Source organism: Arvicola amphibius, chromosome 11 (assembly GCF_903992535.2).
Source record: "Arvicola amphibius chromosome 11, mArvAmp1.2, whole genome shotgun sequence".
Lineage (NCBI taxonomy): Eukaryota > Metazoa > Chordata > Mammalia > Rodentia > Cricetidae > Arvicola > Arvicola amphibius.
This window is the reverse complement of record NC_052057.2, coordinates 113,753,735-113,776,671: the sequence shown is the minus strand read 5'-3', so window position 1 is coordinate 113,776,671 and position 22,937 is coordinate 113,753,735. Positions and strand designations below refer to the sequence as shown.

The following is a 22,937-nucleotide window of genomic DNA, read 5'->3' as shown; positions in this document are numbered from 1 at the left end:
CGTTGGCCTATGCGGAAGGCCGAGCGGCCGGCTGGAGGCAGGGGCGGCGGGGCTCGGGGTTCGGGGTTCGGGGCTCGGGGCGGCTTTTCCCGGGCGGTGATGGCGCGCACGGGCGCCGGGAGACAAGGGCCGTTGTAGCGGACTGAGCGGCGGGCCGGAGGCGGCCCTAGCGCCCGGTCGCGCGCCATGGCCCCCATGGGCATCCGCCTGTCCCCGCTGGGGGTGGCCGTGTTCTTCCTGCTGGGGCTCGGGGTGCTCTACCACCTCTACTCGGGCTTCCTGGCCGGCCGCTTCAGCCTGTTCGGCCTGGGCGGCGAGCCGGCGGCGGACGGGGCGGCCGAGTCGGCCGGCGGCGACGGGGGCGCGGTGGACCTGCGCGAGATGCTGGCCGTGGCGGTGCTGGCGGCCGAGCGCGGCGGCCAGGAGGTGAGGCGGGTCCGCGAGAGCAACGTCCTCCACGAGAAGTCCAAGGGGAAGACGCGCGAGGGCGCCGAGGACAAGATGACCAGCGGCGACGTGCTCTCCAACCGCAAGATGTTCTACCTGCTCAAGACGGCCTTCCCCAACGTGCAGGTGGGTGCTGGCCCCGGTGCCCTCGCCGATCGGGAGCGCCCTGGACTCGCAGGGGTGGGGGACTTGGAGACACCGAGGAGGTAACGCGTGCAAGGTCACGCACCCTGGAGCTGGGCGAGCCTGGAGTTTTCCCACTCAGGGTCACGCTCCTCCTCCCCTCCCGGGTTGTGGGTGGGCGGGTGTGTCCGCACTGGGGAGACCTGGGTGGGCTTGGATGCCGGGGTGCTGGCCGAGTGAACCAGGGGCGTCTGTAACAGGCTCTTATTCGAGTGAAGGGGTTGGACCTCTTGGGCCTTTGTGTGCTCCTAGGATTGGATGTCTAGAGGAGGACCTGGCTGTCGAGTCCGTGTTTTCTGGCAGACAACCCCGCCAACTAGGCCAAGGCCTGTAGAAATCTTGAGTGTGCAGAGCAGCGGGAGGAAGGGAATGTGCTCATGCGTTGCCCAAGCTGTGCTAGCAAGACTCCGTAGTTTGGACTGCCTTTCAAGAAACATTTGAAGATAGGCTTTCTCGAAGTTTCATTTAAGTGTATCCTAGCTCTCAAGAGTCTTTATATCAGAGAGAATTAAGTAACATCGACCTTCCCTTTGGTGGGTTTCTTGGATAGGAATTGACATTTTCTTAATCTAGGCATTTCTTTTCTCTTGGAATTAATCGTTTCAGTGCGGCTGCTTTTTGGGGTGTGTGCATGTGTGTCTGTGTGTGTCTCTGTGTGTGTGTGTGTACACGTGTGTGAGTGCGCGTGCCTTCACATGCTTGCTTTCTTGCGGGGGTTCTTTAGTCCCGGTGGAGCTGGAATTAAGCTTAGATTTGAATTCAGGATCCACTTGCCTCAGCTTCTTCCTCTGACTTTTCACTGGGCCTTTTCCAGTTTATTGTAGTTCAGAGGGAAGGGCTCAACATAGTGTAACACAATCTTTTAAATATATCACCTAACAATAGATGGGTTTTGGCTTCTGAAAATAAAAGTTGCTTCCAATAGTTTTGTTGATAAATAAACTCGGGTTTCTTTGGAAGGTTCCTGACCTGCTGATCTTCAAAGAATTGTCATTGAAGAATCTCCTAACTTACAGAACGCTCTCCCCTCTTCCATTACGGTTTTGGTTTTCGTTCCTTCCTGGCTTTGTGTCATTGTCTTTTCTGCTTTTGCCTCAGTGAAACATTGAACTTCAACTATTAAGCCGCTGGATGGCAAATGTCATTGACTTTATGAGATTTTTTTTTTCCAAATGCCTTCCCAAACAAAACACTATTTCCACTTTTTCTTGTACCTTACTGCTTTTTGTGTTACTGTGACAAATCACACCGTTGTTTACAACTAGATGTGAGATATACTTGTGAAATATCTTTGTCTTCTCAAATCACTTCAATTTCATTCAGAGGTAGTGAAAGAAATGGGAGTTTGGGGGATATTGATATACGATAGTTATATAGTACTGCAATGAATACATTTACTATAATCTAGGTAGAGGCTCAGATAATGGTCACATAGGACTTTAATCGAACTTCATAGCAATTTTTACATTTATATTTCATTCGTGCCTGTTTTCTAAATGGTAGTCGGGTTCGTAACACTTGAGCTTATGTGAGCTTCTCTTGATGGAAAAAGCATTAAGGTAGTGATAGTGAAATGTGTTTTGGGGGGGTTGTTTTGTTTTTAACTCTTTTACTCTTTGGGGTCCCACCACTCAGCTCCCAAATGAATATATGGAGACTTTTTCTTACTTATGAATGTCTAGCTTTAACTTGGTTTGTCTCTAGCTAGCTTTTCTTAACTTAGATTATCACGTCTGCCTTTTGCCACTGGGCTTTTATCTTTCTCTAGTTTATATATCTTTCTTTACTTACTCTGTGGCTAGCTGTGTGACTGGGTGGCTGGTCCTGGCGTCCTCTCTCCTCCTTGATCTCCCTTTCCAGATTTCTCCTTCTGCTTATTCTTTCTGCTTGCCAGACCCACCTATCCTTTCTCCTGCCTAGCTATTGGCCATTCAGCTCTTAATTAGACCAGTCATGTGTTTTAGACAGGCAAAGTAACACAGCTTCACAGAATCAGACACATGCAACATAAAAGAATGCAAGGCATTTTGGAATCCTTGCACAAATGTTCCACAGCATAAACAAGTGTAGCACATCTTCAGCTAATGTTCCACAACAGGACTGTAGCAAGCACAGCTACTTTATTAATGTAAGGTAAAGTCAGCTACATCGTAAGTCTTTAAATATCTGTGTATGTGTGTGTGTGTACATATAAGTAGAAAACAAAAAGATTAACTATCAAGGGTAGCTGTTGGATTTCAGGTGTTAACACAGTGCCTTAATAGAAGATAGCTGTTTTCTTGTGGCTGAATCTTTTGTCTGCCTTGAGTGTTGAGGTTAGGTATTGATTGATACAACAGATCTGATGTTGTGTTCATTTTTGTGTTCATTGAACTTAGGATGTAATACTGAGCTGTCCCCTTTTACTCCCAATTTATTAGACTGGAAACCAAATGAAACCGTATAAGTGGAGACCTAGCTCCTTTGGAGCTCATTAGTTCCCTTTGTGTGAACATGTCTTGTACCATGCATGATGTAGAAGGAAAGCTGATGAGCAGGTGGGGAATAATGCTGAGTCTTAAGAAGCTGGACCTGTGAGGAGTTGACTCATGGAAGCAAGAGAAGAACCTAGCTTTGTTTGTTTGCTTTGGGTTTTGTTTTTAAGATCTAAAATAATAGAAGGTATCTGTTACAAGGTTTTATTCAAGAGGAAAGTGGTAAGAAAAGGTCTTTTAGCCAGGCAGTGGTGGTTCACACCTTTAATCTCAGCACTCATGAGGCAGAGGCAGGTGGATCTGTAAGTTCAAGGCCAGACTGGTTTACAGAAAAGTCCTGGGACAGTCAAGGTTACACAGAGAAACCCTGTCTGGAAAAAAAGAAAAGGTCTTTTAAAGTAAAAATAAAATAGGACAGGTATGGGGGGGCATTCGTTTATACATTTTGAAAGTAGCTATTCTCTAGAGAAATGGCTGATGTTTATTTAGTAGGAGGGCTAATTCTTTAGGAAGTTGAACAGTCACAGTCTTCAGCCTGCACACAAGAGACCCAGGAAAGTTGGTGGCGTAGTTCATCTAAAACCCAAAGGCACAAGAAGCATTGATCCTATAGTGTATGTCTTTGTCAGAGGACAGAGAAGACTCCTGGCTCAGTTCAGCTGTCATGGTTCATGAAGGGACACATTCCCTTTCCATTCTGTTTCTTAGGCTTTCCACAGGATTGCGGAAGACTGAAGAACTGTACTGCATCTGCTCTTTTTGTTTGTTTGCTTGTTTTTTGGTTTTTCAAGATAAGGTTTCTAAACTGTAGCTTTGGAGCCTGTCCTGGAACTAGATTTGGTAGACCAGACTGGTCTCGAACTCAGAGATCCGCCTGCCTCTGCCTCCCAAGTACTAGGATTAAAGGCCTGCACTACCACCACCTGGTGCTTCTGCTCTTTTAAACACTAATTTTTATCATGAAACACTCAAGCCATACACAGAAATAATGTTTAGTCAAAAATCTCAGTACCCTATTGTGCTTTATAGTGTATAGCATATAGAGAATTATGTGTGAGATGTTATATCTAAAACTATATCAATTATATAATTATTTATGGATGAATGCACTAGATGGGTGATTCTTCTAAAGGCCAAAAGCCCCTTCAACCCTAAATTAACTGAACTATCGTAACAGTATTAATTGTGTTTGGGGTATTAAACTTTTCTTAGAACTGATAGAGAATAGTTTGTCTCACCTTTCTGGAGTCCAAGTTACAAGACTAACCTGAAAACCTGTATATATGTCTGTATGTGTTACATATACATATAAGTACATATAGTGTAGTAGCTTAATAACCTTTATATTAAGTAAATATGATTGCTAACCCTGAAGTGGTTGCACCAATTAACATTTTCCATTTTAAAAGTTACAGATCACAACTTCTGTTTTATAGCTGTCTCACATATATCACAAAAATCTGGACACCCTATCATTGCTTATAGTGGATTTGAGATGTTGTATCAAACCATAGTTTATAATAGTTTATGCTTCCCTTAAGACTTTTTCTCTTCAGATCTACATTTTTCATTTTGCTATATTATTTTTTATCTTATATTGCTCCTCCCTCTCAAACCACTTAAATGTGTTCCTTCTGTTTCTCTTCAATGTAGAGGTTTAGAGAAAGAAAATCAAATTAAATCCAATCATACATGTAAGAATTTATTCTGCCTTTTAAACTGATTACAGTATTAGGTATGAAAGAGAAAATGCGTTCATCACCAAGACTGAGCAGGCGATGCTCTAGAAGCATTGTCAGCATATCTGTCCTTCATCCTGTCTTTCTGACCCCATTGTTGTTGTTAATGTGTAGTTCTGCCATGGCAACATGAAAGGGAAACATGGAAAACTGTTCTTCTTTTCATGAGCAACAAAGTTAGATATGTCACATTTTTGTCCATAATTCATTGGCTAGAACATCCAATGTATGTTTTCTTATTGCAAGGGAAATGAGTACTGTGACCTTTGATATGCCCGGGAAGGAAATAAGAATTAGATTTTGTGAGCATTAGGCAGACTTACCAAAGAAGAACAGCTGGCCAAAAGAAATATATGCTTAATAATACTTAAGGCTAATAAACAACTATGTCGGATCAGTAGTTGCCAAGAATAGGTGGAAATTACAAGACTAGGCATCACTTACAGGAATAGCCTATAATCAGTTTGCAATTTTCTGGTTTCTAGAAATGCTTTATATCATTCACTGAAATTATAGGTTCTTTGAAAGCTTCATTTTCCATTCCTATCATTAATGACTTCTTTGAGAGTAGCCAGTCTGGGATAAGAAGGGATGGTGGTGAATGGTGAGAACTGTTGTTTGTAGGACGTCCTACGGTTCTGTGATTTTGTCATACTTAGTTCCCTGTTGAAGTCCAAGAATAGAGACATTGAGCACACAGGAGGCTGAATTGCTAACACAGAAGAAGAGTGGAGGAGAATAAATGGAGGAGGGAAAAATCCAAACCACTGTAGGCTAAGAATAGTGTCTTCAATTAGGGAGTGATAGTTGAACATTTACATTTGGTTTAGACGGTCCAAATTTTATGGGTGTTTTGCAAGAGAATCTATGACTTGGCTATTCAAGATAAGTAAGTTAATATGCAAACAAACAAGATCATTTTGGGAACTTATGAGGTCTTTGAAAAGGAAAAAGTCTTGTTATGTGCAAAGAGTGTGCTAGGGATCTTTATGTAGTATGGGAAGGTCAGACTGAGATATTTTCATTTGAATTGAGATCTGTAGAGATCTGTAGACCATCTTAAGTAAGCTGGAGAGAGTTTGAATTAGCGGAGAAGTACAGCAAGTATAAAAATCCCTATAAGAAGATGGTAAGTTTTTGAGTGCAAATATAAATACGCAAATGGAGAGACACTCTGCCTAGTGTTTGTTAGCATCTAGGATCATCTAGGATTTACCTAATAGATGTGAAAACTCTATATTCAATCTTTGCATGCTGAAAGTTATTGGGAGGGTTTTTGTTTGTTTATTTCTTTTAAATTAGGATCAACCTAATCTGATTTAACAAGATGGCAGGTTGTTAAGAAGGGCAGCTGTTTGTAGTTTTAGACTATTAAGAATAAGGCTGCGATAAACATAGTTGATCAAGTGCCCTTGTGGTAGGATAAAGCATCCTTTGGGTATATACCCAGAAGTGGTATGGCTGGGTCTTGAGGTAGATTGATTCACAGTTGGTTTCTGTGGTGACTATACAAGTTTCCACTCCTACCAGCAATGTAGGATATGCAGCAATCTTTGCTCCATATCCTTGCCAGCATGAGCTGTGGTTTTGATCTTAGCCATTCTGACAGGTATAAGATGGAATCTCATAGTAGTTTTGACTTGTATTTCCCTGATGACTAAGTGTGTCTCCTGACACTACCGCGCCCCACCCCTGACCAGTTATCATCAGAGAGGCTTCATCCAGCAGCTCATGGGAACATATGCAGGGATCCATAGCCAAACATTAGGTAGAGCTTGGGGAACTCTGCGGAAGGGAAGGATTGTAGAGGGTTGGGGACACTGGGAGAACATGCTCACAGAATTAACTAGGCAGGACTCACAGGGATTTACTGAGACTGAAGTGACAACAGGGAGTCTGTATGGTTCTGACCTAGGTCCTCTGCATATGTGTTGTGATTATGTAGATTGTGTTTATGGGACTCCAAACAGTAGGTACGAGGATTTATTTACATTATTTCATGTATGAGTGCTCTATGTTGGAATAAAGTAATCCATGTAAGCATGTGTTTGCAGGGAATTGAACTCAGGACCTTTGGAAGAACAGCCAGTGCTCTAAACTGCTGAGCCATCTCTTTAGCCCTGTCTCTGACTCTTTTGCCTGTTCTTGGGACCCTTTTCCTCCTACTGGGTTGCCCCGTCCAGCCTTGATATGAGGGTTTATGTCTAGCTTTATTATTACATCTTTTTACATTATGTTCTGTTTATATCCCTGAGAAGCCTGATCTTTTCTGAAGGGACACAGGGGCAACAGATCTGTGGGTGGGGGAAGGACCCAGTAGAATGGAGGAAGGGGAAACTGCAATCAGGATGCAATGTATGAGGAATGAGTGAATGAGTAAATGAATAAATAAATGAGTAAATATTAAATAGATGAAAAGCAAAGCTCTGTAGGGGAAATAATTTTTGTCTGATTTATGCATTCTATTTTTGTAGCTAAAAATGACTTAGAGTACAATAATCATTAAATACTTGTTGAATAAATTAGTGACTATGATACAGAATATAGGAAAAATGTAAAGACTCTTACAGGACTCTAGTGAGAAAGTGATTCTAGTGGCTTAAGTATTTTCTTAGTAGACATGGTGGTGCAAAATTGGGAGGTAGAATCAAGACTGACTGACTGACCCTGTCAGTGACAATGGAGGAAAGTGGACAAGGCAACCCAGTAGGAGGAAAAGGGTCCCAAGAACAGGCAAAAAGCGTCAGAGACAGGACTGGAGAAATGGCTCAACAGTTTAGAGCACTGGCTGCTTTTCCAAAGGTCCTGAGTAGTATATTATTACTCTGGTAGGTGGAGCTGGTATCCTTGATTCGAACACCTCAGAAAATGATTTCAGGACTCAATATGAAGTAAAGAAAATTAAATATTTGTTTCTGATACATTAAAATGCAGTTGATGATAGGTATTTATTTTCCACATGATAATCTGGAATATTTCTTCAAGTTCTTTTGTGTTGTTTCGTTGCTTAGTCATCAGTTGCAAATCGTGGTCCGTTAGCTGCATTCTAATTCTGTCCCATTGTTTAGTCATCAGTCGTAAATCATGGCTTATTAAATTCATTCCAGTGTTTTGTCTCCCACTCTTCTGTCCTCTGTACATTGGTAGTAGAGATTATAAGACAAGGCAGTTCCCTTTGGATTGTACTCTGTAACTACGGCTTCCATTACTCTGACCTCAAGTCCCGGGCCTTCACAGTCATACTGCCTTCAAGCTGCCCAGGAATGAACTAGACATGCTCTTCATTTCAGGGTCCGCATTTCTTATCCAAGAGCTAGAATACACTTTCTCTAGAGCCTGCTGTGTTCTCTTTTAGGTCTTAAGTCTAATACCACCTTTCAGGCTTCTCTAACTAACCTGGTTTTTTGTTTGTTTATAAGTGATTTTATTGCAGCATAGCTCATATACCATAAAATTTGTCTACTCCAATTATATAATTCAATAATTTTGGTAAATTTTCCATGTTGTAGAACTGTCATCATGGCTTGGTTTCTGTTTTTCTAATTGTCCACTTGTTTCTATTCCCTGCTCTAGGCAACTACCAGTCCATGCACTTTGGCTCTGCCTATTGTGAACCAAAGCACAGTGGTTCACTATAGTTCTATTTTATTATTGTTGTTTTGTTTTTGTTTCTTCGAGACAGGGTTTCTCTATGTAACAAATATGACTGCCCTGGAACGCTCTTTGTGGACCAGGCTGGCCTTGAACTCACAGATCTACCTCCCCGGTGCTGGGATTAAAGGCCTGCACTGCCACCACCGCCATCCAGCAGAATACTTTGTTCAATGGGTTCTTTAATCTTCTTTCACAAAACTTTAGGGATACACCTGCCTACCATGGGTGCTGGGGATCATCCATACTCAGAACTTAATGCTTATACAGCAAGCACTTTACCAACTGAGCCATCTCTGCAGCCACCATTAGCCTAGTTTTTAAGGTACAGATAGATAAGTTATTTGATCTGCTTCATTAATTGTATAAACTAATGAAAATTAGTTTATATAAATAACGCAGCATTAAATAGGCATTAATAAACACTAATTTTATAATGGTTTTATACTCTGAAGATTCCATACATGTATGCAGTGTATCTCAGTCATATCCACCTCTCCCTACTCCAGTCCAGCTCTTCCCAGAACCCTCCCATCAAATACATGCCCTTTACAACTATGGATTTTAACCTAGTAAGTCAAAGTAGTACTGCCTATGTGCCCAGCAGATAGCATGGGCCATCTGCTGGGGGCATAGACAGGCTTCCCGTGGCCATACTTATATAGAAAAGATAATGCACACATTACCCCCAGGAGCCATTAGCTGCTAGGAGTTGGAACTTTCGGTGGAATTTTTTTTACTGACTTACTTTTGTTTCAGGCTGTGTAAATGACAACTGCTGTGAGTTCATGTGTGTGCAACAGCCACGTCATAGTGTTTCACAGCATCCTCTCCGTCCTCCACCTCTTGAATTCTTTCTACCTCTTCTTTCTAGATGTCACCTGAGCCTTGGTGGGGGCAGCACTGATGTCTTGTCTATGGCTATGAGCACTTCTATCACTCTGCATTTTGAGCAGCATGGTGTCCCTGCATTAGCCACTATCTGCTGTACTGCAGTAAAAAGTTTCTCGGACGAAGGTTGAAATAATGCAAATCTATGGATATAAATATAAATATTTAGGGTTTCACAAGATATCTCAGTGGTTAAGAGCAATTGATCCTATTGCAGAGGACTCAGATTCCAGTCCCTGTACCCACATGGCTGCTCACAACTGTTCCAGTTCCAGGGAATCGAATTCCTTTTGGCCACCATGGGCACACATGTGGTGCACTTAAATACATGGAGCTAAGCACAGAAACAAAATACTTATAAGACAATCTGATTATATAATTCAGAAAGATAAAATCAGTGAGTCCTCTTTCGGAGCCTACAGGCTCCCTAGCAGTGGGCTTTGACAATGTTTACAGTAGTAAGCTCAGTATTTAAAGCAGTGATTCTATGTGGGACAGAATGGAGGTCTATTTTTTGGCAACATCTGGAGACATTTTTGGTTCTCAAAACTGACAGATACACCTTAGAAGGTTTTATGGGCATCTAGCCAGGACTGCCTCAAGACAGTCTACAGTACACAACACCGGTCACTTCATAGCTAGTTATTCACTCAGTAGTCAGGGTGCCGCAGTGGAAAATGCCAGGGAAAGAGGTCTGCAGTGTCCTTTGCTCAACAGAGCTCTTACTGTGCCCATTACTGCATGTGCCATATAGATGGTGGCCTATGGAAAGTACTGGCTCTGAAAACTGTTGGGGTGGAGAGATGGCTCAGCGTCCTTAGAGAGAATCCAGGTTCAGTTCCCAGCATCCACATGGCAGCTCACAAACCTTCTTTAAGTCTAGTTCATGAGGGTTCTACACAATCTTCTGGCCACCAGTGTACTGGGCATATGTGATAACACAAACATTCTTGCAGGCAAAACACTCACAAATGTGAAATAAAAATATATTCCTATATATTCTCTCCTCACTCTACAATTTTATATAATTATGATAAATCAGATTTATGTTTTTTTTCTTTTATGAATAAGAAGACAGAATTTTTTTTTTACTTTACCTTCTTTCTCTCTGACACATCTTTGGTATATAGTTAAAAGATAGCTAGGCATTCGTTTTTGTACCCTTTTTGATTGCTTGTTTCAATTTATTTGGGTTTTGTAATATGCTAGCTACATCTATTTAGTGATCTCCAGGTTTCTTTTTCCTTACTGTTTAAAGGTACATTTTAGACAAACAATCCACTCAGTCATTTTACCCCTTAGCACTCAAATTCTGTTTTTAAGGCACATCCTTTGTGTAACTTGCATTGTTATTGTTCTATTTGCTTCTAGCTGAAGTTGCTTATGTCCAGTGCTCTAGAAAATATCTGTTTTCAGGCTTTAGAATTTCTTTTTTTACTCTTTTTTAACAATGAGTCCTATAATAATAGCCTAATGGTGGCCTGAGGCCCACGCCTCCCCCATGAGCCTCCCTAGCCCTGGGCTGTGGACTGCTCCAGCTTCAGTCCCTTAGGATCTTTATTCCTGATTCAGCCGGGACTGACTAACTTCTGTGATACATGGTTTCTCAATTTGTATTAGATCCCTGTCTGTACTTGGAGTCTAGTCATCATTAACCAAAACACTAAACTTGAATATTAGATTAGAAAGTATTTGAAGATAAAATGTCACTACAATGCTTTTATATGATGCTTTTTTAAAAAAAAAATTGCATTAAATTCCTTGAAATAATTTAAGGCTATCATTAATAAGATTTTTTTATGAATTATCTGAGATACATTTTTTGAGATCTATTAAATAATAATGGTTTTTTCTTTTGTAATATCAACTATTTCCACTGTAGATAAATACTGAGGAACATGTGGATGCATCTGACAAGGAGGTCATTGTATGGAATCGTAAGATTCCTGAGGACATCCTGAAGGAAGTAGTTGTTCCTAAAGAAGTACCTGCGGAAAGCGTGACTGTCTGGATTGACCCGCTTGATGCTACCCAGGAGTACACGGGTGAGTCTCAAGCATTAGATTGTCATTTTCTGTTAGAGAGCCTAGACCAATGCAGATTGTGTACACATGGTGGCACATCCTTTACAAATCTAAGAACCTTCCAGTTGGATTTTAAGAATCCGATTAGATTTCCAGACAAGCAGGCTAGGTTATCAGGATATTACATGAACCATTCAGACGGACGGATGACTCTCACCTGTTTCCCTACCATAGCATACTCCTCTGATAACACCGCCTCCTTCAGTGGCTCCAGCACACTACCCGTGTCTGCCTAACACTAAGGAAAGTGTGTGCCAGATTATAATATTTACTTTGGCTATTGAGAATTCAGGTTTTGTTATATATACATCTGATATATGAATTTAAAGTAGTACATTTAATGGAGCCAGAAAGTGAAAAGTAGCAAAAGAAGATTATCGCCACCAACCTGCAAACACACGCACACGCACACGCACACACACATTCACGTTATTCTTGCCCAGCTCAAGTTTCATTTCTCTGGTCCTTTCTCAGGCTCTTTTTTACACACAATATCTAATTCTTGCTTTACCGCTGTGTGGTATATATTAAAATTAATTTGTCCCCCTATAAGGCAAGACCCCCAGAATATGTGAGTTTGTACTTTGACCTTGGCATTCTGTATACTGAACTTGAACTGTAATGTGTACTCAATAGATTAGTACTATTAAGGAAAGGCACAGGTGTATGTATGTGTGTGTGTGAACGTACATACATACATACATTCATTCATACGTACATTCATAAAACTAACATTGCAAAACTGATTTATATGAGTAAATAGCAGAAATGTAGACTATTGAGTTTGTTTTCTAAAATGAAATGATAATTTCAGTCCATAATAATAATTAGTGTGCATATTCCTTTGTACAATACTATTTTAAAGTAATAACTTGACTTTTAAATTTGATTATGAGATTAAAGGTTAATTTGTATTTGAAGATGGACAATTGTTATCTGTATTATACAGATAAGGAAACTAAGTTTGACTTAGTTAATTTGTACTAAGAAGTGGAGTTACTAAAATGATGGACTGAGTGACTAACCCAAGAACCAGATCTCATATGTACTTAGCAGCTCTCTTCCTGCTTAGGGCAGTTTTGCTTTTGAAAGGCGTTGTACACATCTCAATTCTGATAAAGTAAGTATCCTGTTGTGTGCTGCATTAAACACAGTACTTTAACAGCCATGCCTTTGTGTTTTCTCCTAGAGGATCTTCGGAATTATGTCACTACCATGGTGTGTGTAGCTGTGAATGGCAAACCTGTGCTAGGAGTTATTCACAAGCCATTTTCTGAATATACAGGTATGACGTATACCTGAGCTCTTTTGAGACGCAGTGGTACTTGTGGTACTGAACCGTTTGTCTGTAGCACTTAACTGTACTAGGATTTTAGCAATTGAAGTCTGTCTCCTATCCTTGTACACTATTTGTCTGAGGAGGATGCAGATTTTATGGTTGACACTAAGAGTATGTGGCAAAACAGAGCTTTATGGGAAAAAAAATCTGTTGGAAATACTAATAAGGTAGAAACATTCCCCAGCAAGGTGTCTTGTGTTTCTTTTATGCTGTCATTGGAGGTGATTTTCTTTCTTTCTTTCTTTCTTTCTTTCTTTCTTTCTTTCTTTCTTTCTTTCTTCCTCTTTTTCTTTTTGCACTGCACTGGAACATAGGGCAGGGAATAAGAGACAAATACAGGCAATAGGGGAAAAGGGAGAAAGGGAAGGGAACAAATGAACAGGGGAAAGCAGTATTTGTTGCCTGTGATTAAAAAGGAGACAGGTGGTGCTCTTAAGTAAATGGCCATTTATAGAGGTGACAGGGGAAGCCCTGTGTTAGGATGAGGTGTGTAATTTTAATTGGGCATGTTAATTAGGTGAGCCAAGGGGGGCTTTTGATCGCTGGACCTTGGTAGGAGGAAAGGGTCAAATAAGGGAACAGACCTGATGACCAGCTTTAGGAGTGCAACCCAACAGTTATTAGGAAGGCAGAGGGAATGGGAGAGAAGGGCAAGGCTTGCTAGAGCCATGTTTACCTTGCTTGAGCTGGGTAGAGTCTCTTCATCAGAGAAGAAATTATACTACAGTTACTCAACAAGGCTGCCTGTGTCCTTCTGGTCTTTACAATATGGCCAGTGATCTCATATTCACCATGACAGCACAAGTTATTACTGTTGTGGGGGAAGAGTAGTTAGTATAAATATTATTGCTGACTGCCTGCAATGATTTGTTGTGCTTTTAATTGGTTAATTCCCATCAACTCATAGGACAAATATTATGGCCCTCGGCACCATCATTCTCTAAGACCACAAGGCTATTCCAGTATCCACACTGCCAGTATTGAAAACTATGACCATGTATTATGGATAATATTAGTGTCATCCTTAAATTTGTGTATTTGTTTCTTACAGCTGCTATATTTAAAAGATATAAATATTCTATGTGTGTATGAAATACTTAAATAATAAAATATATTAAATGTAAAGAACTTCAAGATAATATTGTGGAACTACATAAATATATATCAATATACCATATAAAATGAAAAAAAACAGGCATTAGGTTTTTGATTACTAAACCACTCCTATTCTTTAGCTTTACTTTCTGAGCCACAGTAATCAGATTTACATTCTTTGTAGCTAAGTGTAACTAATACAGTCGGAGGAGCGAGAGACACTGCTTTGCCTTAGGTGTCGGGCTCTCTGCTTGGCCCCTACAGGCCTTTTCTTTATTTTCTGTAAAATAAACATATGTAGCTGATCTTATACCTTATCACCCAAATCTAACTTAAAAATATCCATTGGAGCTTGAGGGATGGCTCTGTGGGTAAGAGTACCTGTTTACTCTTGCAAAGGGCTCAAGCTCCAGTTCTCAGCATCCACATTGACACCCCTGCTCCAGGAGGTCTGCACGCTACCCTGGCTTTGTAACATCTGTGCCTGTGTTATAGATTCACACACAGACTTAACCATGGTTTAAAAGTAAAACTTTAAAAAAATATGTGTCCAATAAAGTGCTATAAATTAATGTATTGCATATGTAACATGAAGTACCTTTTAAAATACTGAATTAGTAATTGCTAGTATCCTACACAATACTGACCCCTAGAGCTAAAACATTGTAAGTTCACTTCTCAGTAAAACAGAATAGTTGGCAAAGTTAGAAAAGAATTTAGAGAATTTGGGTATTTTTTCCCCACTTTTTGAAACTTTTTGTAAATAATTACAGACAAAATTATGATAAATACTCATGAGCTTTTTCCTCCAGTGTACTTTAAAGTTACAAGTACTACATTTGCCTCAGCTAACCAGTATTCCCCATGACATGCAGCATTTTCATTTCTCTGCATGCTCCTGAATGGATTTAAGGTGCTCACTTAAAACAAGGTCCTGTCAAGTGAGGTGGATTTCTTTCAGCCACTAAGCTGTTGCTTTCTGTTCTTTTAGTGAGGAGCAGCTTCCTGCATCACTTCGCCCCATGTCTTTCCTTGCTCCGGAGAGCAGGCCTCTTCTCCCATAGGACACCTAGTCTCTGGGTGTGTTGATGGGATGCCACTGGCTACTCCTTCTCCGGGACCTTCCTCCTGTAAGAAGGATGGGGGCCTTCTTACCAAGTGCCTACTTTACTTTTGTCCTGTTGCCTTCTCACAGCTCTGGCTGCCTTTCCAAATGCCGAAGATACTTTCTCCCTCCACTGCCCCAATTTCCATGTCCTTTCTAAGCCTTTCCTTCTAAGTGTTTCTTATTGACTTATATTGGGTCAAGAAGGAACATTGGCTCTCTTGGTGCTTCTCTGAAGCTCCTGCTATTGGAGACATTGAAATTGTATTTGGCAGTAGTTTTGCTGATCTACACTGCCGTCTCCTTGCCATCTCATGGGTTTGGATTTGTCTCTGTTTCCTAATTACTCTGCATATATATATACACACATACATACATACGTATATGTATGTATGTATGTATGTATAGCTATATTCACTTCCTTGTTATTGTGTATAGTTTTTAGTTGGCTGCCATCATCCATGGTGACTTAGAAACCCAGACTCCCCTTTTCTTTTTTCTTTTTCCTGTAGCTAGGAATAAACTACCTTCATTGCTAACCATGGTATGGCATAGTGAATGAGTATTAGGATAGCAATCTAACTGGTTTACTTTTGACTAAATTTGTTTTCTTGCCTTATTTGCACCAGAGTGAGGAAAACTTAAATCTATACATGTATTTCAAGCTATCCCTGGAAGCCCCTCCCTTCTTTCAAAACTTCTCCCACCACCACCTGTTTCTTGGTTTCTTTTTCTTTGACTCATTCTTCTTAAGATAGGGAGGGGTTTTACACTCTGTGTCAGGGTGGCTTGGCATTCACTATGCATCCTCCAGTGGCCTTGGACTCAAAGCAACCCCTGTTGCTTCCACCTCTAAAATGCTGGGATTATAGGTAAGAGCCACCATATTCAATTGACTTTGCATTTTCATGCTCTGTTCTACTGTGCTTTCTGTTGTTATGATAAACACCATGACCAGAAGTAACGTAGGAAGAAAAGGGTTGATTTCGTCTTGGAAAGTATAGTCCGTTATCAAGGGAAGCCAAGGCAGAAGCACGAATCAAAATCTACAGAGGAACACTGTTTCCCAGCTTTGTTCCCAGGCTTCCACATTCAGCTACCTTCCTTAAAATGTTATTTCTGTATCTGAATGTGTCTTTGTGAGTATATGACACATATGTAAGGGTGCCCACAGTGGCTAGTAGAGAGGATCAGATCCTCTGGGATGGAGTTAAAGGCAGTTGTGAAATACCTGACATGAAGGCTGGGAACAGAACTCAGGTCCTCTGGAAGAGCAGCAAGTCCTCTTAAATGCTGAACCATCTCTTTAACTGATCAGCTACCTTATACAGTCCAAGCTCACTGGCCTAGCGATAGTACTGCCCATAGGCTGGGCCCTCCTACGTTAAGTAGCAGTCAAGAAAATGCTGCACAGACATGCCCATGGCCCATTTCATAGAAGCAATTTTTCAGTTGAGGTTCCCTTTTCACAAGTATGTCAAGACAACATCTCACTAGGACATGCTCCTGATAAGACAGTTGGTAAACTAACTCACTTCTTTAAATAGTTTATGTTCTTAAGGCAATTTGGGAGAATGAGAAATATGCAAATAAATGAACCTGAGTATATCAGAAGTAGAGATAGAAGAAAATCAAGTTTGAAACTTGAATTATCCAAACAGTTGTGTCCTTGTCACAGATCATGAATCCGACTCTGATGATGAGCTCAGTGTGAAGATGCTTGGTAAGAACTGTGCTGAGTGAGACATTTGCAGGAAGGGAAGAAAAGGGCTAAGTAGAGCTAGGAGTCGAGTTACGAGGTGGTCTCAGAAGATGCTCATTTGATAATGGAGAGAGTACTAGAATTCTTATGCCAAATATTTGATAGCCATTCTAATTGTGAAGAACACGGGGCACTTGGAAGTTTTTTTTCAACAAATGCCTGTTTTCTTATTTAAATACTTAAGTAATTTTTCTACCTAAAAAGAAAAATCTGTTCGAGGGAAATGATCAAATCTGTAGAAAATGATTCTTTTTTTTCCCCAGTCACTTGGTTCTGAAGATTGTAATTTGTGTAATGCTTTGGAATTGTAAACCTTCAATGCTGTTAATGGGCATCCTACTTGTTTTTCAGCTTGGGCAATGGTAGATGGTGGTTCAAATGTGAAAGCCCGCTCCTCCTACAATGAGAAGACCCCAAAGATCATTGTATCTCGCTCTCATGCAGGGATGGTCAAACAAGTTGCTTTACAGACCTTTGGAAATCAGTCGTCAATCATCCCAGCTGGTGGTGCTGGTATGTTCCCTCTGTTTCTCCCCATCTTGCGACTCCATAGTATGTTCCAGCAGGAGCAAAGATCTCTCTGGATACCAAAGTGTTTGTCTCATACTTGGACACAAAATAAGGAGGCAATGTACTTTAAAGACAGGCTCAGACTCCTGCGTTATCATTGCCCGTGTCAAGAAACTTGGTAGCTCTTCATAAATGACCACAAAAGCATACTGCCACCATTGTACACCAGCAGGACTGCTCTTAATACCACCTGACCCTAGAATCATTTTTCTGTGTGTTTAATGGTGGGCCTGTCAGGAGGAAAAGTGGAAGAATTGAGATGTCCTGCAGCGGGAAGCTGTCATCATCCTAGGGACTGCTAGAATGGCTAATCCCTGGATCATTGACCTCTGCAGCTCTCTCATCTGGGATGAGCAAGAAGAACTGTGCTCACCCATTGTAATATATAATATCCCTTGCTCTTATACACTTGGTTAGAAGTCAGAGTCCACAGTTGAAAGTGGACAGTAATAAATATTCAGATATTGTTACTGTGAGGTGTATACAAGAGCAAACCATAGCCCGGATTTGGCTTGAAAGAGCCTTTTGATGAACATTTATCACGTCAGAAATTTTTTAATTCAGGTAAATAAATTAAAATCAGAAAACATTCGTGTTCTAATTCCTTTTCAGCAGTGCTAAGGTATTTGAATGGGAGAAATGATACTTTTCAGCCTTATATTTAATTTGTGAGTTGTATATATCTTCTTTCCTAGATTTTTCCTTACAGGATGCCTGTTATGTTGGTTAGGAAAACTCAATGTCCAGATAGGTAGGAGGGTTGAGATGAACTAGTTTCTAGATGTAATGTCCTCCTCCATTTTTGAATTTTTTTATTATTTTTTTTTATTTTAATGGACGTGTACCTCTTTACTAAAAAAGTACTAAACTAGTGCTCTTTTAAAATTGGTATCTTAGACCGACTGTTATAATTGAGACTAACTTTAAATAATAAGCTTATTTTGACTGCCTGATATTGGGGTTGTTACTTGTAAGCATGATTATGTTGGGAGATGATTGATTTTAGATTAGGTGAAGGCAGTGTGGAATGCTCATGAACATCTCATCCTGTTCCCTTCAACTGTATACCTGAAAAACTTGCACACTTTTTATTAAGGCATTTCAGTAATGACCTAATTTTTTTCTTTGTCTTCTAGGTTATAAAGTTTTAGCACTCTTGGATGTGCCTGACGTGAGTCAAGAAAGAGCAGATCTGTATATTCATGTGACATACATCAAAAAGTGGGATATCTGTGCTGGCAATGCTATTTTAAAAGCCCTTGGGGGGCATATGACCACTCTGAGTGGTGAAGAGATCAGTTACACTGGGTCCGATGGCATTGAAGGGGGACTCCTTGCTAGCATTAAAATGAATCACCAAGCTCTGGTCAGAAAACTCCCAGATTTAGAAAAGTCAGGACATCAATAAGCATTCCTAAGCAGAGTGCAACTCCGTGAATTGTTCAGCCTGAACTTTCGGAAGCTTCAAAGGACTGGTGGAGACTATGCATGGTTAAGGCCATCCTGAACTTAGGAAGTACTTATGAAGCATCAGAGACTTACTTTCCCTGAAATAGGATGTAAAATCAGGGAAATTAGGTTGCTTCATTTCTCAAGTATTGTCTTTATTTTTGAGACTATTTTCATACAGTTGTCATACACAAGGCATATATATATATATATGTATGTGTATATATATATATATATTTGTGTATTAAAATCTAGCTAGGTCTACACTGTTATGAGTCACCATTTTCACTCAAATGATGAGTCTACACTGTTGAGAATTTCGTATAGAATTGGGTTTGAGGAAGGCTTCATTTTGTATAGATGTGTAGTGTACTTTTGAGGTTGTATCTTACTGAAAATAAAGTCATTGGTGATTTTTACTCCTCACATGGAAAGCACAAGAAGTCTCATATTCATTAATTGCAACAAGTGTTCTGGTCATCTGCCATTTCTATGGATTTAGTAGAAAAGGCTATAAACAGATTTTTTTCTCTGAAACTTCACTAACAGATTCACCAGCTGATAGAAAGTCTAGACAAATGATGAGCTGCGCTAGAGTTTTCGTGATGTAGACTTTGTTTTCATCAAAGTCTATCTATGGTTCCAACATTTCTGCCATGTTACTGTTGACTTTCATTTCCCCTTGGAAGATGTATTCATCCATTCTTTCTCTGTTGAGCTGGAAGTTGGCTTTAAGCTTCAATATTAGCATTATGAGTTCTATATTTTTTATTCGAGATAAAATATGCTGTAAGACACTATAAGAATATAAATGATTTTCTAATAATTGAAAGTTATTTCACATTAAATGGACTGACTGGTCTTCGTTATTTTTCAGGAATTTGGTTTCAGCAAATTTTTGCATCCTTGCCAGGTTTAACAGTAGAGATTCCCTTATTATCAAAAATGGGCACAGTTCCTTTTTAACTTTAATGGACTTAAAATAACCACATTCTCAAAGAAATTACTTTTAACCATAATCCCGTTGTTTTCTCTCAGATTACTGTCATGAAACTGACGAAAAATTCTCCCCTATTCAGTTGGCAGAATGTGGTTAGAAAAAGAGATGATGGCATTTGTCACGTTGCTGACTAAGCTTGCTTTCCAAGCTGTGTTTTCTGTTGCTCTAAGAACTTGTTTTTGTTGGTGTGTTTTTTCTTAGCGTGATCTAGAAAATTGATGTATCATGTTTTTTCATGTGGCTTTGATACCCTTCTAAACTTGAATGAGTAATTTCTCATATTTTCTTTTCTTAAAAACATAACCCTAAAGCAGTTTTCTGTTTATTTTCCTATCTTAGAGGTAAAATTGAGCCGAGTGGCCATGCTAGCCTGATAGACACACCTCATGTAGGTTTTCACGTCATGAGGTGCAAGGCCCCGGTGGTTCCTCAGTAGTGGACGGAATCTTAGTGCTGTACAGAGCTCTCCCCAGACCTAGCTAGCATTGCCTTCATGCAGTGAAAAGTCCAAGTTCTGTAAGTTGGAAACTTAATGTTTATGTAGCAGGAGTTGTGAGTGTTGACAACAGTTTCTGACACTAATTACTTAGCAATATGACAAGAGAAAGCAAATGCTGCTTTCTCCAGAGATGACAGAAGCAGGTCCTCACCAGAGTCCTGTGACACAGACATTTGTTTTCTCCAGAGATGACAGAAGCAGGCCCTCACCAGAGTCCTGTGATACAGACATTTGCTTTCTCCAGAGATGACAGAAGCAGGCACTCACCAGAGTCCTGTGATACAGACATTTGTTTTCATTGTAATATGTCAGAACAGGAAATGGAATGTGATTGAAAATGTTCTAATGTGCGGAAACTTATCATTCAGTAGAAGCAAAACTAGTTCATATTAGCAAACAAGATTGTTTTTAAATTTCATTAATCTATATAACTAAGGATATAAACAATGTGTGTTAAGCTCAAAAGATGTTGGCTGAGAGTTGAAAGTATTATTTTATAATTTGTTGGTGTTGTCTAGTTACTAATGATTTTACATACTTATATAGACATTTATAGTTCATTTTTAAAAAATTTGTTTAAGAGCCAATATACATTACAAGGAAAATGGTATTTATATTTATTTATGAGGTATTATTGTGCCAGAATGTACTAGCCATAGAGTATGTAATATCTCTCAGAATTAACATTAAATTGTTTTATTTCTAAACATAACAAACTAAGCAAGTTTACATTTGGAAGTGCACCTCTTTTCCCTTTGGTAGAAGCAGAGACATCAGAGCCTCGCCTGTCTCCTAGGCCACCCATCAGTCCCTTTGCACCCTGCCCTATGTTTCCTTTTGGCCCTCTTTCTTAGCTGCTGTGCCACCTTGCCCCGTGCTTAACCCAGATTTCTTCTATAAACACATTCCTCTTTATATTGGCCACTGAACACTGAATTGAGACTTTGGTAAAGTTCACAGTGAAAGTGATCAATCCTGGAAGAGATCTGGTTAGCCATTATTTTTGAGAAGTAAAGAAAATCACCTTCAAAACCTTAAAGTTCGTGTTGTCTTGTGTCTCAATACTACTGTTTTCACAAAGCACTTCTCCTGACTCATCTTTAGAGATAATCTCTATAATAAGCCTGGAATATGCCAGTGAATCGGGTAGGTAAGCTCGCTTGAAGAAACCTGCTTTCTCGGATGGTTTTCATTCTTATAGTCCCCCTCCATTTCAGTTGCCTTTACAAGGCCCTACAAGACAGTCATATTCAACTTTGTGGTTTTTCTCCTTTCCCCAGTTTTATGGTTTTTTTTAACTGAAATACTCAAACGAGGTATTAACAATATCTAATGAACTGATGAGAGCATCTAGATTCATGTTCATATGGCAGTTGTGTGGATTCTGTTTCCTAGGGCTGCTTTGCACTGTTCTGAAGATTGTCTCAGAAGATACAGGCAGGGCCAGGCTTACAAGAGAAGAAAGACGTGGGCGCCCATAAGAGACAGCAGTGAGGGAGGGAGGCCAGTGTTCGCCTTTCCTGACCCCGTGCTCTTAGGTGCTGAGTTCAAGTACCCGATAATACTCTGGCTTTGGAGGTGGCAGCACTCTGGTTGCCCAGACAAGTAAGGTGGAGGGCTAATGCAAAACTCATTTTAACCTGGTGATGGCTGAATATGGCCTTCCTGGGACAACCCGGGAGGTTAAAGCAAGAACTCTTTGGGGCTGTTCTAGCCACAACCACCTGTCTTGGCTGTGTGGAGAAAACAGCAGTAGGTTTTCATAGTAGGTCTGGATTTAGATGGCTTTAATGATAAGCCTGCAAAGTGGCTCTGCCCTATAACTGTGTAGAAAAAAAATTATCTAATCTGCGGGGTTTTTTCCTTAAGAAAAAAAGTTGTGCCTTAAATAGGGCATTGTATGTTACTAATACAAAACAATTTTTTTAATAAATGGGAAAAATAGCTTTTTTCTCATTAAACTTTAAGTTCTTTTAATGTTTTTTATATCAGAGTTGGGGAAAGTCATTAAAATTAAACTGATAAATTATTTTTGCATAATGTAGCATTTCCAGTTGAAGTCCATTTTTCTAAGAACTGGATCATGATGTATATAAGTCTGAAATGATGTTTCAACATTTGGTTCTTAATTAAATGTAAGACCAAGATAGATCACATTTTACACATTTTACTTTTAGATAAATCATTTACCTTTTCTAGTCCTCTGGGGTAATTTTGGTTAAAAAAATAGCTGTTAGTGATAGCATTTTTGGTGGTCTATTAGTTAAATAATATTGTGTATTGTGACTAATAGCTTTCCTAATAAGGAAAAGACTCTAACCCTGACCAGCCACAGTTGTGAGGGCTGCTTCACAATAGTGGAGTTCTGCGGTGACATTGTTTTGTGAGGTGCTGACGTGTGCATTGTTCTTTTTTATCTTGTCAAAGCCTGGCAGGTGTATGTATTTGACTTAGCATTGACAACGGATTTTTTTTAATTATTTTTTTTTTTTTGAGCTGGGTGGTTATTTAATGGAAGAAATGGCATCTTTCTCTGAGATAATAATACAAGTCAAACTGAAGTTAAGGGTGGTGAATAATGCTAAAACACCTGCTTATATACCATGGTTGTGATCATTCCCTAAAGTATTATGTAATGAATGTATCTGT

General features: G+C 39.9%; 1 protein-coding gene across 1 annotated transcript; it reads left to right on the top strand.

Moving 5' to 3' along the window:
* Positions 1 to 84: 84 nt before the first annotated feature.
* Bpnt2 (3'(2'), 5'-bisphosphate nucleotidase 2) lies at positions 85 to 21,327 on the top strand. The gene is made up of 5 exons (XM_038347899.1): positions 85 to 573; positions 11,268 to 11,430; positions 12,659 to 12,754; positions 17,122 to 17,283; positions 18,477 to 21,327. The coding sequence occupies exons 1-5, from the start codon at positions 187 to 189 to the stop codon at positions 18,746 to 18,748; spliced, it is 1,080 nt and encodes a 359-aa protein (XP_038203827.1). The 5' UTR covers positions 85 to 186; the 3' UTR covers positions 18,749 to 21,327.
* Positions 21,328 to 22,937: the final 1,610 nt, after the last annotated feature.